Raw genomic sequence first — 16684 nt, 5'->3', positions numbered from 1 at the left:
CTAAACTGCTGGCAACAAAAGTGAGTCCACCCCTAAGTAAAAATGTCCAAATTGGGCCCAAAGTGTCAATATTTTGTGTGGCCACCATTATTTTCCAGCATTGCCTTAACCCTCTTGGGCATAGATTTCACCAGAGCTTCACAGGTTGCCACTGGAGTCCTCTTTCACTCCTCTATGATGACATCATGGAGCTGGTGGATGTTAGAGACCTTGCGCTCCTCCACCTCCATTTGAGGATGCCCCACAGATGCTCAATAGGGTTTAGGTCTGGAGACATGCTTGGCCAAACCATCACCTTTACCCTCAGCTTCTTTACCAAGGCAGTGGTCATCATGGAGGTGTGTTTGGGATCATTATCATGTTGGAATACTGCCCTGCGGCCCAGTCTCCGAAGGGAGGGGATCATGCTCTGCTTCAGTATGTCACAGTACATGTTCGCATTCTTGGTTCCCTCAATGAACTGTAGCTCCCCAGTGCCGGCAGCACTCATGCAGCCCCAGACCACGACACTCCCACTACCATGCTTGACTGTAGGCAAGACATGCTTGTTTTTGTACTCCTCACCTGGTTGCCGCCACATACACTTAACACCGTCTGAACCAAGTTTATCTTGGTCTCATCAGACCACAGGACATGGTTCCAGTAATCCATGTCCTTAGTCTGCTTGTCTTCAGCAAACTGTTTGCAGGCTTTCTTGTGCATCATCTTTAGAAGAAGATTCCTTCTAGGACAACAGCTATGAAGACCAATTTAATGCAGTGTGCGGCGTATGGTCTGAGCACTGACAGGCTGACCCCCCACCCCTTCAACCTCTGCAGCTATGCTGGCAGCACTCGTCTATTTCCCAAAGACAACCTCTGGATATGACGCTGAGCACATGCACACAACTATTTTGGTCGACCATGGTGAGGCCTGTTTTGTTAAACCGCTGTATGGTCTTGGCCACCGTGCTGCAGCTCAGTTTCAGGGTCTTGGCAATCTTCTTATGGCCTAGGCCATCTTTATGTAGAGCAACAATTATTTTTTTCAGATCCTCAGAGAGTTCTTCGCCATGAGGGGCCATGTTGAACTTCCAGTGACCAGTATGAAAGAGTGAGAGCGATAACACCTACTCCCCTTTCACTTTGTAACACTAACTAGTCACATGACATCGGGGAGGGAAAATGGCTAATTGGGCCCAATTTAGACATTTTCACTTAGGGGCTTACTCACTTTTGTTGCCAGCGGTTTAGACATTAATGGCTGTGTGTTGAGTTATTTTCAGGGGACAGCAAATTTACACTGTTATACAAGCTGTACACTCACTACTTTACATTGTAGCAAAGTGTCATTTCTTCAGTGTTGTCACATTAAAAGATATAAATAAATATTTACAAAAAAAAGGGGTGAACTCGCTTCTGTAAGATACTGTATATGATCATGTCCTAACCAGTTATGGACCTTAAAGTGTACCTGTGCCCAGATGATGCACACTAAATATTTTAAAAACACGCTTAAAGCACTCCCCACTGCCTTACTAAGACTGATAACAGCATTTCAATCTTCAGTATATTTAAAAAAACAATAGACTTAGTTACTTCTCTATTGCTTTTGTGTTTTATATAGTCTTCTTGGTGTGTTCCCAGTTCAGATGAAAAACCCACACAGACATTTTTAAAAAAAAAAAAGTAATCAGCTGGCTTCTTTTTCCTCATCCTGTGCCAGCCCATCAATGGCATCTGCATGTGATGTTATGCAGTATCTGAACTACTAAGAAGCTCTCACCAGGTCTCATATGGTGCATGAGCGAGATCTCCCTGAAAACGCTGATGACTGGGGATGAACTGAACGTACCTGGGTTTGGTTTGAGGTGGGTTTTCAGAATATGCCAAATCTGAACACCATTGAAATCAATGGTAGCCGAATGTTAGAAACCAGTTATGGCCATTTTCTAGGCTAATAGACAAGAAATTGTTAAAGAAAAAGCATTGGGAGCTGAGCACTGCCTTGAGAAGTATGTACCAAAACAAAACTTTTTTTTTTTTTAGTTGCCAGGAAGCAGAAATTTTAATAATGCTTTAAAGTCAACTAAAGTCAATTAAAATTGCAAAATTCCTTTACAAAACATGCCTTGAGGGAATGTCCTTAACCTTACTTTTAAAATGGCCAATGTATACACCCAGTTAAATTGCCAGCAAAATGAGGGCTTTGAACATGGGGGAGTACCATACCAGGGGGGACACCACTGACAAAGCACCTTGTCCCCATGTTGAAGTGCTAGGGTTGTGGGGGTGTGCGGGCAGAGTGTTTATCAGAACTACAGTATGGGAGCACCCAGATACCTCCCCCCATGTGAATAAATAATGGGAACATAGTACCCCATACAGGAAAAAAAAACAAAAAACAATACACTCATTGACACCACTGGTTGCAAAGGACACAGCAGGTGCCAGCATCCACTGCTTCCTTAGCAACCATTGACAAATAGAAGCAGTAGAAATACTGCCATTAGATATGATGTTTGGATCCCGCCAAACAGGCTAAAAGTCAGGTGTTTGGAAGAACGCCCAAACAACCAAAGTTCAGTCTAAACCTCTGTTTGGACTAAACTTTGAATTCATCCCAACTAGTGACATTGCCTTCCCAGGGGCTAATGACTAGACACAATTACTTTTACGATGTTAATGGACATGCATGCAGTGCTTTCTGCACCTTGGATTTTTGTGTTTGGGGGGCCTCTATTTTAAAACAAGTCCTCATTTGTCTATGTATCTAAAAGCATTATATTTTCAAAGTTCACAACACAGTCAATGAAATATCAGCTTTCTATGAAACAATGCCTTGGCAGCCTGTCAGGCCTCAAATGTAAATACACAGCAGATGCTTCTAAGCTGTTAGAAGCCAATGGGAACCATAATGTAGAGTTCTTGTGATATTTGAGAATGAATAACTTCCCATTAACAGCAGCTAAAAAGGTTGGCTTGTTTCAAAGCTGTTTTATGTCTTGATTGGAATATGTAAATGGTTTAATGTCCATAGTCTGGACACAGGTTCACTCTAATTAACTATGCACCCTTGCTAATACAATGAAATTGTAAAATATCTCTGAATTTTGTATGCTTTAGCACGACCTGCATTATTTTTTCTTGTGAAGATTATATAGACATAAAATGCAAAAAGAAATAGAACCCTGTATAGAAGAAAAACAATCAAATATCGTAAAACAAGAAAAAGCTATTATAACAACTTTAAATATATAGAAACTATTTTATTTAGTTGACTATACCCTAAAAAAACAGTTTGACATTAAAACAATTGAAAAACAGAAAATGCCATTAGCCATGTTACCGTAAAGCATCAAAGTGTGGTTAATGATTCCGTAGATATAAGGAGTCTGTGGAGCAGCCACACCCCAAATCATTGCCAAATATAAATCACTAAACTATACCTACAAGTTAACTACACTGAAAACTTAAAAAATTGTCTGGGCACATGCTTTCAATTTAAATGGATTGCTTAGTATAGGTTTACCGACTGCACAGTTATTTGTAAATGTTATTTGAGTTCTAAAATCTGTAGCCAGGATTACATAATGCCAGTGTTTTACAGTTAGTGTTTAGTTTATATATTCCATTGCTGCACACAGTTGACACTTTAACTGGTAGAGCAGTGTGTTGCTAAGAAGCTGCTAGGGATATGTATGGATAACTTTTTCAGTTTAAAGCTTCTGCTGCAGCTATTAATACCCTGACTAGGAGACCCTTCACCAGCCAGCATATGCACACACATACACCCACGCATGTATGCATACACTGTCTCCATAGAAATATCCCACACATGCAGAGATCAGGAATCTGCCTTGCTCTGCTCACTAATTAACAATAATTTAACAAAGTGAATATTAAGGAAGTGATATTAAATAAAAAGAAACACTGAAGTAGTAAGATAGGTAACGATATCTAAATAATTAGAATGACTTTCATTTGATACTATCTCAGCAGGTTCTGCTCTTAACTAGGCAGGTACTGTATGTGTCGGTATACCAACAGATACTTTAAGCACGCAAAGGATAGTATTATCAGAATTCCTTTGTGTTTCAATGTGCAAAGAACATTTATCAGGTATCATCTGGTATTATGCAGGGATGGAAACGATGAGGTGTTCTTCTATCCTCCAGACCCCAATGGCCACCGGCTACCTCTCTCAGAGACGAGCAAGAACTGAACTAGCTGCACAGTTAAAAATATAACCACTAGTGATTAGAGGATAGGCTACCAATAACAGGCCCATGAGTATGCAAAGAGCAGGATCTTTGTCATTACCCCTCCATTGGTTTTAGAGAATTGTGCTCTTCACTAACATGCTTGGACTGATCATCTTTCCAATTTGGCATTTGCCAGTAAGGTTAGCATGACTGGGTTGAGTGTCCATGGTGTGCTCATGCTCTGTACATATTTTATTTTCTTATCTCTGATACAGCTTAAACATGATTACTCCACAGGGTGTAAGACATTTGGTCAAATACAGAAAAAGACATGTTCCTTATATGCTAGGTCTAATTGAAACTCCAGTCCCTTATTATTTAGTGTGGCTGGTTTGGATTCTAATGACTCTTGCTATAAGAATAGGTAATCGGGAACAAAAAGCAATGGCAAAGTTGTAGGATTAGCACAGTAACCATCTTTGCAGTTCTTACTTTAATCTTACACTTCCATTAAATAGATAAGTAACAGCTTATCAGCTATCTTTACAACTTCACAAGTGATATTTCTCAGGTTCACTGCAAGTCATCGAGAATGCAGCAACTTAGAAAAGGTTCAGCAATTGTGTTCTCATCCAGGCTCCCATGCATTCTTAAGCTGGTCATACTCTGCTCAGTTCCCGACGAACTGGAAAAATTCACTCCCTGGGTGACCCTGTCAGCCCCTGCCCGCCCAACATCCTTAAATTGAAAAATTAAAGAAGCTGGACAGAAAATCAGTCAAACAGCAGCTACATTTAATCAATGTATGACATAAATGGAGGAATCAGATTTATTTTGTTCAGCTTGCAGGCTGAGCGAACAAAAAAAAAAAAATCAAAAAAAAAAAATCTGTGTATGGAGTATATATGTAATTTTGTTCTCCATGATAAACACATACCTCCAATCAGCATGATACAGATGGAGAAGATTTTCTCAGTGTCTGTATTAGCAGAAACATTCCCAAACCCAACACTGGTTAGACTGCTGAGTGCAAAGTACAAGGATGTGATGTATGAACTCCTGGAAGATGGCCCTCCTAATAACACAAGAGCAGTCTCATTTGAAGTGTCTTCACTGTCATTGTTTGTAGGTGACAAGTGCCTGCTGATATTTTTTCTTCCCATGTAGTAAGGGGTTTCCAAACGCCGGGCCAGCTCTTGAAGCCAACCTGCAAAAAAAAACAAAAAAAAAAAAAATACACTGCATTAATGGGGTTGTGACATTCCTCATCTTAGAACTGATGTAATTTGCTCCAGAGACTTGAATATTTAACACATTTTGTATTTCTTCAGCTGAAGAGAAAGCAGTACGGTACCTCCTACAGAAAGCCAATGAGGTCACAGGGGGAACAAAGGATTTATGACTAGTGCAAGAGTGCTCATAAACCACCAATGAATTTCTTACAGGTGATCAAAGACAACTCTTGCATACAATTAATATCAATTTGGATATGCAATGACACTTTATGACCACTTCCACTTTCCTCCATATGATGAGGAAATTAGGTTCAGTCATTGGGAATCTAAAATAATCAGATACCCAATTGTCCAAATACATGCCTCCTGGATAAAACAATATCCACCCATTGAATTTGATTATACCCTCTAATGGGCAATCTATTGCAATGTTCTCCTGTAAATTTGTAAAAAAAATTCATAAACAGTTATTGGACTAAATACAGAAGGAAAAGAAAGGGGTCACATGAGCTTCTGATCAGCAAACGTATTCCAGATCAATGGTTCAGCAACTAATCCAACTATAACTGATCTTTTAAAGGCCTTTGGAAGGTAGGTCATGGTCCAATTTACCAGTGGAAATGTTTATGAGCTGTGTAAGCAGTCTTGTGTGAATAAAATATAAAAATGATCTAAATGTAAAGGGGAATAGAAAAACAAACCTTTTAAAAAGAGGTAATCTGGTTTAGTGAATTGTTATTCCTTAGTAGGAAAGAAACTGGTCTGAGTTGTGGGCAATTCACAGTTGTTGGTTTTCCTGCATTAAAATGCATACGTTTTACTGCATGAAAATGCATTCCAGGTAGAAATTCCATTAAGCTGAATATACATAAGTGTGATAGGACCCTAAAGGCTGTCCTTTAAAGTTATGGGTGGACCAATTAGGGGAAGAAGTTGTTTTCCGGAGAATTGCCAGTTATCCCAGATCTGAAAGTTGTGTTGCATTCAAGGGTTCAAATGTTTTGGGCATGGGAAAGGAGGAAGATAGGGGAGAGGAAATTGGCAGTGGACTGCAGTTTGGGATTTTTAGAAATACACACAGTGGAGGTCTCCGCTGCATTGTATAAAGAGTCAGCTGTACGATTTGTGCTAATCCACATTTCTGCAAACTGGGAACTCCCTTTGGTTTTCTGAAATATGGAGTAGAGCAAGGAATTCTTTCATTGGTTCCAAAAAAACGCTATTAATTTTCTTGCACTGTTTTTAATATACTATACAAGATCTTTGGCATTAAGGATGTTTTTCTAGGTGGAACCATTTTCCTTTTTTAACCCTATTACCAGCCATTATATTATACAGTTTTGGGCATCCATATACAGTATGCACTAAATATGTCTACATTTGTATGTAAGTTTACATTTTAAACAACTATCGCTACCATATAAAAAACTGCATTATATAATATACAATGCAAGCTCACCAATCTCTGGCACTTCCGACTGGTTGCTTTCAATTTCTTGCTGACCAATAAAATACCAGATGCAAGCCACCCAGTGTGCTAGAAGAGCAAATACAACCATGAGGAGGCTAAGTACAACTGCACTGTACTGAGAATATCGATCTAATCGTGGGAGAAGGCGAAGGAGTCGAAGTAAGCGAACAGTCTTCAAGAGGTGAGCCCCAAAATACTTTCATTAGGTGAAAAGAAAGAGAAATAAGAGAAACAGGAATAAGAGTACAACTGAGAAATAATAGTACAAAGAATACAGCATTATTACAGCATTATTACAGAACAGATAACATGTTGCAAGCAAATTGAGGCAGAAAAAAGAAGTATAAAAGATCTGGAAACATGCCAGGATTCTATAATAGTCTGACTACTGAATGCAAAAGAATGAATGATCTGGTATATTCATTAAAGCACATTTAAATCCCAACAAACACACACACATGTAATATATTGCAGTGTACCAGTTCTAAGGTGCCTCTTAGTTTTCTTTTTTCCCTTTATTTTACCTGACGATCCTGTGAAAAATACACTTCCTGTCCCAGGGAGGGTATGTAGGGGGTGCAGTATACTCCTCCACTGCATCTGTGGAGGGACCTAGACTTTATGCTCGTCTGCATTTGTTCATCTACATTACCTGGGGGCTGATTAGTAGTTTACACAAGATAGATAACACGGTTTGTGCTTTCTTTTGTGGCTCACAGGAAGGAGCAAAGACACTGAATTTCTAGCAAGATCAACAAATATGTTCTTAGCCTGAAAAAGAAAACTAATGTAACCCCCACACACTACTACACACGATTAGAAAACTGGAAGAAAAATACCGCTTTCAAAGTGATCGTAATTTGATCATTAGTGCACAGCTTTCGAGAGCCGATCACGACAGTTCATGCAAAATTATCTGAAGGGACAAAACAAAACTTTTTCTCTCTCATACAATACCAGAATGAACGATTTTTCCATCCGAAAAAAATCAGAAGACAAAGACCACGCGTGCTCGGACACTAGAGAAGACATTACAATACAACATTTCCAAAGTTGTATTCTGTCTTACGAAAATTTTCGGAGCTTTAATAACCTCTTCATTTTTGATATGAGACTAGCATGCAAAAAAACCCCCCAAAAAAATGAATGACCATCCGTCCGATATTCTTATTGTGTGTACGAGGATTAAGGATATAAAGTTTGATAAAACATCACATCTGTCACAAACCCATGAATATTAGCATGAATCAGAAAAGATTTAGCAGAGCTCGAAGTTGCAGCTAGTAATGGGAAGAAAAAAAAAAAAAGGGATAAAAGAAATGGTGCTCCCTTGGCCCAGGGATACATTCAACCAATCTAGTGTGCCCTTTTTGTTGGTGTGCATTACAATTAATTTGGAAGGATTTCTTTGTTTACCACATTCAAATGGGAGCAGTTTAATAACTGTAGCTGTTTCAGATGCCAAAATAAAATTTGCTTTTGTTTTAGAGAATGGAGAAAAGAATGAAGTCTGTGCCTGTGGTAACACCACATTACACTGATCATCTCCACTGTCACTGTGTTTGTACAGTCTCATTGCATAAAAACGTTATTGCCAGTATTACAGTCTAACAATCACCTTTATTGACCCACTGCACCACAGAGTAAGTCAATGTTAGAGAATGCAAAGCCTTTCAGAGAGTTTATTACCCAAAGTTCCCCCCAAGTCTCACACAAAAGAAAAAGGTTATATACTTTGAAGAAAAGGCCACTCACTATGTTGACTTTGAAGCTATAGAGCAGATCCACAGGCAGAGCAGCTAGAAGATCCAGCAGGAACCATGTCCTGATGTAATGGATAAAGATAAGACGTGAGGAGAATACCACTTGTCCAGATTGGCTGACGAATGTAGTGCGGAAATTCAGAATGATATCTGTTTATCAATAGAAGACCATGTAAAAATGTAGCATTAGTCTCAGACTATGTGAAATCTTAAACAAGACCTACAGCTTAATTCAAGTGTAGCTATGGAAAAAAAAAATTAAATTCCTCTGTTCATTTCCACTTTGAATTTAAATTATTTCTAGCCTACTCCTATTAATCTGAAAGATCTTCAAGTTTGTAAACTTACTTTGTGAAGATCCCCACATATTTACTTTCTTGATTTCTGTGACACATATTCACTATGCCCTATGAGTAGGCATTGCGGTATCACACATTTCACAGGGCCTGCCTTTTGAACTATAGAGGTGCTGAGAAAAAGCTACACTTTGGAGGATGTGCAAAGCCCGGGATGAATTCTTTAAATTCTAATCTGCACAGTTTCAAGGCATGACATTACCTGCAGTAGTCATGGGAGAATTTTGAACTGTTACATGTTGCTGCACTGGAACTTTCAAATAAACAAAGCTTAAAGTGGTTGTAAAGGCTCAAGGTTTTTTCCCTTCTGTGCGCAGCAGCCCCCCAGCCCTCCCCTCTTACCTGTACCCCTTCGCCAGCGGTGTGCATGAGAGCAGAGGCTCCTCGGGAGCTCTTCATCATTGACTGAAACATCAGCAGGAACCATTGGCTCCCACTACTGTTCATCACAGCCAGTGACTAGACCCACAAACCTTGTGAACATTCTTATGGATCAATCTCCTAATAAACCGTTATCGGAGCTTTGTAAGGAATGGTTTCCAGCTTCGGCTCAAAAGTGTAGGGTAAAATGTGTGGAGGATGTACCTGTTCTAGATAGTGGAGATTGGGATGACGTGGGATTTTCATTTTACACATTTGGTCTCAGCTAGGGATCGTCTGATCCATTTAAAATTTTTACATATTATTTTTCTCCACAGAGTGTTGGCGATGCACGCACTCCCCAGCTGATTTTGGACATATATTCTGGTAATGCCCAGTGATATAGTGATTTCGGAATGATATACTGCAGGTTATCTCCAGGGTTACCTCCATAAAACGATCACTAACTGTATCAGTTTGTCTTTTGGGTTTGGTAGAAGGTTTAGCTCCTACTAGGGCACAACGTACACTGCTTAGCTATTATTCTCCATTGGAAGAAGCTGACGGCACCTCCCCTGTCTTTTTGGAAAGGGATGATCAATAAAACCATGTTGTATTATAAAGCTACTTACCAAAGTAGAGGGTGTCCAAAAACAATTGATAACATTTGGTGATCTTGGCTAGATAGTTAATCTACTAGGGCTTAAATATTAGAACATGCTTTTAAACTTACTCCTTAACAGGCCCACACTCCTACATGCCATTAGTGGTCACTGGCGGTCAAGTTGAGTGCCCGCAGTTGCAGCTTGATAAGTCGCCCTGTGATTTTCATTTTACCTTGTGGTAAGTTGGTATGACACTAATGTATATTGCATAGTAGTTTTGTAGTTCCTGATGTACTCTGGGGGAAAAAATTGGTAAATCACCCACTATAGAGACCATTCTGGGTTTTGGAGTCCTGCATGTTAGGGTCTATCCCAGATGAGCATGCCTGGAATGGGGGGGAAGGGGAGGGCAGGATGGAATGTGCAACAGTTTTTTGGGATATTTTTTCCTTTCTTTTTTTCCCTTGCTGATCAAGCATTAAGTGGCTAGTCCTGCATGAAACATTTAAGCCTTGCACCAGCAACTATTGCAGGCAGATTGCTATGGGGACACTCAGCATGAGGGAGGAGCCAGGAGCACCAGCGAGGACCCAAGAAGAGGAGGATCGGGGCTGCTCTGTGCAAAATCACTGTACAGAACAGGTACGTATGACATGTTTGTTATAAAAAATCAAAAATCTGCCTTTAATATCACTAACACCCTCCCCTTGCCTTCCCCATTCTTTCTATAACACCCTACAGACTTTATAAGGAAACAAATGGACCAGGAGTCATGGCCTAGGAGACAAAACTGCAGAAGCTGTCTATCTGCAAATCTAGAAAAGGTTAGAATCTTAAAGTGATTCTAAAGGTTAATTTTCTTTTTGTAAAATAACAAACATGTCTATACTTACCTGCTGTGTGTAGAAGTTTTGCACACGGCAGCCTGGATCCTCCTCTTCTTGGGTCCCCCACAGGCTCTCCTGGCTCCTCCTGTCTGTCGGGTGCCCCCACAGCAAGCAGCTTGCTATGGGGGCACCCACTGATCCTTGTGTCCATTCACACATGGAGCTGTTGATTGGTCCCGCCCCTCTCTCTCCTCATTGGCTGGCTGACGGTGATTGAAAGCAACGGGAGCCAATGGCTCCTGCTTGCTGTCTCAGCCAATGAGTGAGGAGGCAGAGGCCAGTGACAGCCGAGGCTGTCATTCACATTGCTGGACCACGATGAGGCTCAGGTAAGTATTGAGAGGGCTGGGGGCACTGCTGCACACAGAAGGTTTTTTACCTTCATGCATAGAATGTATGAAGGTAAACAACCTTCAGCCTTTACAACCACTTTAAGCTTAAATTATTTTGAAGCACTTTTATCTTTAAAGAGGATTGCACACATGCTTTATCACGCTCACATGCAGAAAAACATAGGTGACTTTGACATACACATGCTGTGATTGACAGCCTGGCCTAAACTTCTCTATGCCCTGCAAGAAGCAAGATGGGAGCATCTATTTGGGGAATGATTGGCTCTTGGGGGGCAGAGATATCTGGCAGCTGTTTTTGTAAACAGGCTTCTTTTGTATATTTTTATATTTTATTTCAGCAAAATGATAGCTTTTTGTTTCACCACACTGCTCGGTTTTGAACTTAAACCTTTCTTCTGCTTACAGTCTAAATTAAAAAGCAAAAAGAATAGTAATAAACAGATAAACTAAGCTGCATTAAAAACAAAAAATAGAAAATACGTTCTGAAAATAATAGATCATACTTATATAGGAATGGCATAAAATGAGTCAATATATTTAGGCAAAAATAGCGGAAGGTCTTTGGTAAATTTTAAACATGTGCATGCCAGAAATTTTTGTTTTGCTTAATTTCGGATGCCTTTGTCCATTGTAGAATTTAATTTCATCATATTCATTATGTTGACTCAATTAGTTGTCTGAATTTATTTTGTATCTTCAGCATTCATTTCGTATATTCGTTGTTCTGGGTGGATTCAAATAATTTAGCAATTTTTCCGAAAGATGTGGGGAAATTAATTATATGATCCCTGCTGACGAAGCCACGTGACATCGTGGAGTAACGCGTGGAGCGTGGTGATGTACTTCCGGTTACGCACAAGGGGAGACGCCATCTTTGGACACCCAGCACCTTGCAGTACACCCACAGCACATGAGAGACCAGCTGTATGAGATCTGCTATACTATGAGTGTTCTCTTTTGGCTTGTTTTCATCTGCTAAATGGAATAAACAGTATTACTATGGAGGCTCTTTGTCTACCTCTCTATGGCATTGTGATAATCCTGGGGGTATTACCATCTGAGGGCACCTGACCTGGCAGAGGAGGTTGAGTGGTACTACAGGAGTATTATTACAGAGATCCCCAGTCTGGTGGAGCATTATTACTTAAAGCATTGTGGCCCTTAGGGGTCGCATGGTTAAGGTGAGGAGGTACTTTAGCCACTTTTGGATCACGATATACACGTGTGGCATGCTAACATGCATCATGTTTGGAGTGAAGAATTGAAGCACTGACATTGCAGTGATTGTTTGCACATGAAATGTCAAGCACTTGTTATTGCACTTTATTGTGGATTTTTATCTTTAACCAACATTTATATTCATACTGAGCACCTGTCACTTTCAGTTAGAGTGTGCAATGTCATTGTGTATTACTTTTACCTTGCATATATTGTATTTTGGCACGATCTAGTCAGCAAACGCATGACCTGTCTTGCACTCTCAGCACTTGGCACTTATATATTTTTTTCGGGGGAATACTTAGCACTAATCATTTGTATCTTTCAATACAGCGTGGTCACTTTATATGCATTTTATATTTTTATATCATTGTACTTTATATATTTAGTTCTTTATGTGAAGCACTTCACCAAAATTGGTTTTTTATGATCCCCAAGAAAAACATGACTTAGTAGTTTGTGGAGAAACCCTTGTTGGCAAGCACAGAGGTAAGACGTTTCTTGTAGTTGGTTACCAGGTTTGCAGACATCTCAGGATGGATTTTAGTCCTCTCTTCTTTACAGATCTTCTCTAAATACTTAAAGGATAAGTTCACCTTTGGAACATGTTCCATTCATTTTTGGGGTAGAACATGTAACATGTTCCCATAGCACCAGCCACGGCCGCCCCCCCCCCCCGAAAAAAAAATGTGCATTTATTATTTCTGTCCAAAAGATGAACTTATCCTTTGAGTTGCCAAGCAACAGCCAAGAAACCTTAAAGTTTCAGCTCCCTCCATAAATTTTCTATAGGATTAAGATCTGGAGACTGGCTAGGCCACTCCATGACCTTAATGTGCTTCAATTTGAACCATTCCTTTGTTGCCTTGGCGATATGTTTTGGGTCTTGTCATGCTGGAAGACCCATCTACGACCCATCTTCAGTGTTCTAGCTGAGGGAAGAAGGTTCCCATCAAGATTTTACAATGCATGGCCTTGTCCATTGGACCCTGTACCTGTACCTTTAGCAGAGAAAAAGCCCCAAAGCATAATGTTTCTACCTCCATGTTTGACTGTAGGAATGGTGTTCTTAGGGTCATAGTCAGCATTTTTCTTCCTCCAAAACACAGCAAGTTGAGTTATTGCCAAAGAGCTCAATTTTAGTCTCATCTGACCACTTCATTTTCTCCCAATCTTTCTCTGAATCATTTAGATGTTCATTGGCAAACTTCTGATGGGCCTGTATATGTGCCGTGCCTTCTTGAGGAAGGAGACCTTGTGGGTGCTGCAGGATTTCAATCCATGGCGGCGTATTGTATTACCAGTGGTTAGTTTGGGGACTGTGATCCCAACTGACTTGAGATTATTCACAAGCTCCTCCTGTGTAGATCTGGGCTGATCCCTCACTTTTCCCTTGATCATCCTTACCCCATGAGGTGAAATTTTGCATGGCGCTCCAGACAGAGGGCGATTGATGGTTATTTTGTATTTCTTCCTTTTGTGAATAATTGCTCTAACAGTTGTCTCCTTCTCACCAAGCTTCTTACCGATGGTCTTGTAGCCCATTCCAGCCTTGTGCAGGTCTACAATCTTGTCCCAGATGTCCTTTGACAGCACATAGCCATGGTGATGATGTTTGAATGGAAGAAAGATTCTGTGGACATGTGTCTTTTATACACATAACAAGTTGTCATTAGGAGCACCTTCTTAAATTGACAGAACTAATCTGTTTACCACATGAGCGCATAGCCAGTCTATGGGAGCCAGAATTATTGTTGGTTGGTAGGGGATCAAATAGTTATTTTACTCATTGAACTGCAACTCAATTTATAACATTTGTATCATGTGCCTTTTCTGGATTTTTGGTTGATATTCTGTCTATATTATTTAAAATACACCTATGATAAAAAAGTTTAAACCCTTAATTTATTTGGAAGTTTGCAAACTTACAAAATCTGCAGGGGATAAAATAATTATTTTCATTGTATATATTCAATATATTTCCGGACTCTTGTCCAACCCACCAAGAAAAATGGCATGAGCTGATTGTAGAATGTCGACTGACGTCATGTACTTTTTGAAATAACAAATGGAACAAAATTTGGATACATTTGTTATCCTAGTTCGATATTCAAAAATGTTATTCATTTTCCCATGGACCAGAGCTACTATCAAATCATGTGATGTTGACCATTGTCCATTCGGAGATTCGTATTCATCCAAATTTCAGAAAATGGAATTTTCATATTTAATGCACGTCTAGTAAATTTATCTGCCAAAAAGGTATTGTTTTCCATCATGGCTGAAATGTAGTTAGCTGTGTGAAGGTACGGTCTAGAACAGCTTTTGTTCTGAGGGAAATATGGAGGTCAGCATTGCTGACCTCTATCCTGGCTGTTTCTGATTTTAATAGGTTTTGAGCCACTGACCCAGAAAAGCATACAGTAGGTTAGTTAAGAATTCTTAATCTTATTTTTTCCTAATATATGCTTCAAAGACTGAAAACATATCATTATATCTTCACAGCCAGAAACCTAAAATGTTCAGATGAAAAGTTAAAAATGGCAGCCTACATATTTGCTCAATACAGGTTTAATTTACAAACAGGCAAACGTTGTGGAAATATGTTACGTGAAATAAATAAATAAAATACAAGGTGTGAACTTCAGAAATAGGTTCCTTAATAAGGCTATCGATCTTTTGTGTCCTAGTTAAACCCTTGGTTACAAGAATCCTGGTTTCAGTTTAATCAAACATCTAATTTCTGCTAAACTCACATATTTTGAAATCTATTTGTGACTTTATTCCCTGCAAACACCATAACTACCTAGTATGAAGAGGATTTCCACAGCAAGATCACATGCACTGGGTGGGCTGCGTGGACTTGGAGTACCTTCTTCTTTCGCACTACTGAAGCAGACACTGTATGGCACGGTCACCGCTACATAGAGGGTGGCAAGCAGGATCAAACAGTCCCAGCAAGCCTTGAAGGGTCCATAGTGCAAAAGTATAAAAGGAGATTTACGCATAGACACAACTTTATATTCTGGAACCCGAGGTTTCTCACCAAAGACACCCTGTGAAGAAGCAAAATTGGTTAAAAAGCCAGTAACCCTAAAATAGAAGTTTAATTAATGTAAAAAAGCTATTAATAAATTAATAAAGTCCTCACATCTGTACAAAGCAAGATATTTAGCATTGCTTACTCAACTTAGTAATACCTTTTAGTTTGAATATGGTTCTTAGACAGATATACCTTTGAATTGTTTTTCCATTTAAAGTAAATGTAAACCCTAAATATTCCCTATATTTGCCATCATGCCTCAATGTATACAGTTTTCTTAAGCAAATCATTTTTGTGAATCTGTTGCAAAGTTTTGTTACCAGCCAGAAACAGCACTTCCTGTTGGCCAGTGGTCAACTTATCAGGTCCCTCTAAAAGGAAACCCAATGAGCAACTGAAGAAGTTCACACGAAAGGCTGACAATGCACTGCATGACTGAGTTAGTGGGGCTCAGCTTGCGACAGGAAGAGCTGCTACTAGCAGGATCTCTAGGTAAGACATTTTGCAACAGATTTAACAAAGATGATTGATTTAGGAAAGCCGTATGCAGTGAGGCATAATGCCAAACATACAAAACCAGTTGTGGGAGGAATTAAATTTTCCTAAACGTTCTCTACAGTTGTAATTCTTAAATGTACATATTCTGCTCTCTTCTGACATTTAATATTCAATGTGAAATAACAAAATAATTCTAGGTTTATTTAGGTCATCAAATTGGCACAGCATTACTATCTAGCACTTTATTGTAGTACACATTCACATAGTACTCTCATTTTGTACCTACTTTACCAAGTTTTGCATTGGCTCTATTTTGTCTCTGTAGATGACCTGAGAGATGGTAAAGCACAGCACGGCTTCGCCTACGATTAGCATTGAAACCTTTCCCTGTTAAACGATTGTGCTGCTCTTCCCTTCCTGCCAAAATAAGAAATTGCATTCAATCAGTACTCAATGTAATACTCCCACTGTCAACAGAATCCAAGAAATGTACAATACAGAATGCTCAGCATATGGAAATTTTCTTCTAGTACCTGTCTCTTTCCAGCTCTCTGTCATTCTGGTCTTGGCATCTGTGATGTCCTTAAATGAAACAAGAAATAGAACCACCTCCCCCTTTTCATTTTTGATGGGTACAACATCCAGCAAGCACCAGAACTGTGAACCTGAAGCGTAAAATACAAAAAGGGATGACTGTATCCATTCCACTGAG

At 39.5% G+C, this 16684-nt stretch overlaps 1 protein-coding gene across 1 annotated transcript in view; it reads right to left on the bottom strand.

The window, feature by feature from the left end:
* The window catches only part of KCNH3 (potassium voltage-gated channel subfamily H member 3), a 94889-nt gene that overhangs the window by 23131 nt on the left and 55074 nt on the right, over nucleotides 1-16684 (bottom strand). Inside the window, exons 4-9 of the mRNA XM_089679660.1 lie at nucleotides 16506-16637; nucleotides 16259-16389; nucleotides 15238-15487; nucleotides 8645-8802; nucleotides 6878-7085; nucleotides 5121-5390 (exon numbers count right to left, since the gene is read on the bottom strand). Coding sequence (XP_089535786.1) covers nucleotides 5121-5390; nucleotides 6878-7085; nucleotides 8645-8802; nucleotides 15238-15487; nucleotides 16259-16389; nucleotides 16506-16637 — 1149 coding nt within the window. The remainder of the gene's footprint in view (nucleotides 1-5120; nucleotides 5391-6877; nucleotides 7086-8644; nucleotides 8803-15237; nucleotides 15488-16258; nucleotides 16390-16505; nucleotides 16638-16684) is intronic.

This window comes from Staurois parvus, unplaced genomic scaffold (assembly GCF_062004578.1).
Source record: "Staurois parvus isolate SC_StPar_1 unplaced genomic scaffold, SC_StPar_1.0 ptg000017l, whole genome shotgun sequence".
Taxonomy (NCBI): domain Eukaryota; kingdom Metazoa; phylum Chordata; class Amphibia; order Anura; family Ranidae; genus Staurois; species Staurois parvus.
Note: the sequence above shows the minus strand (reverse complement) of the source record. Positions and strands in the feature narration are given on the sequence as shown.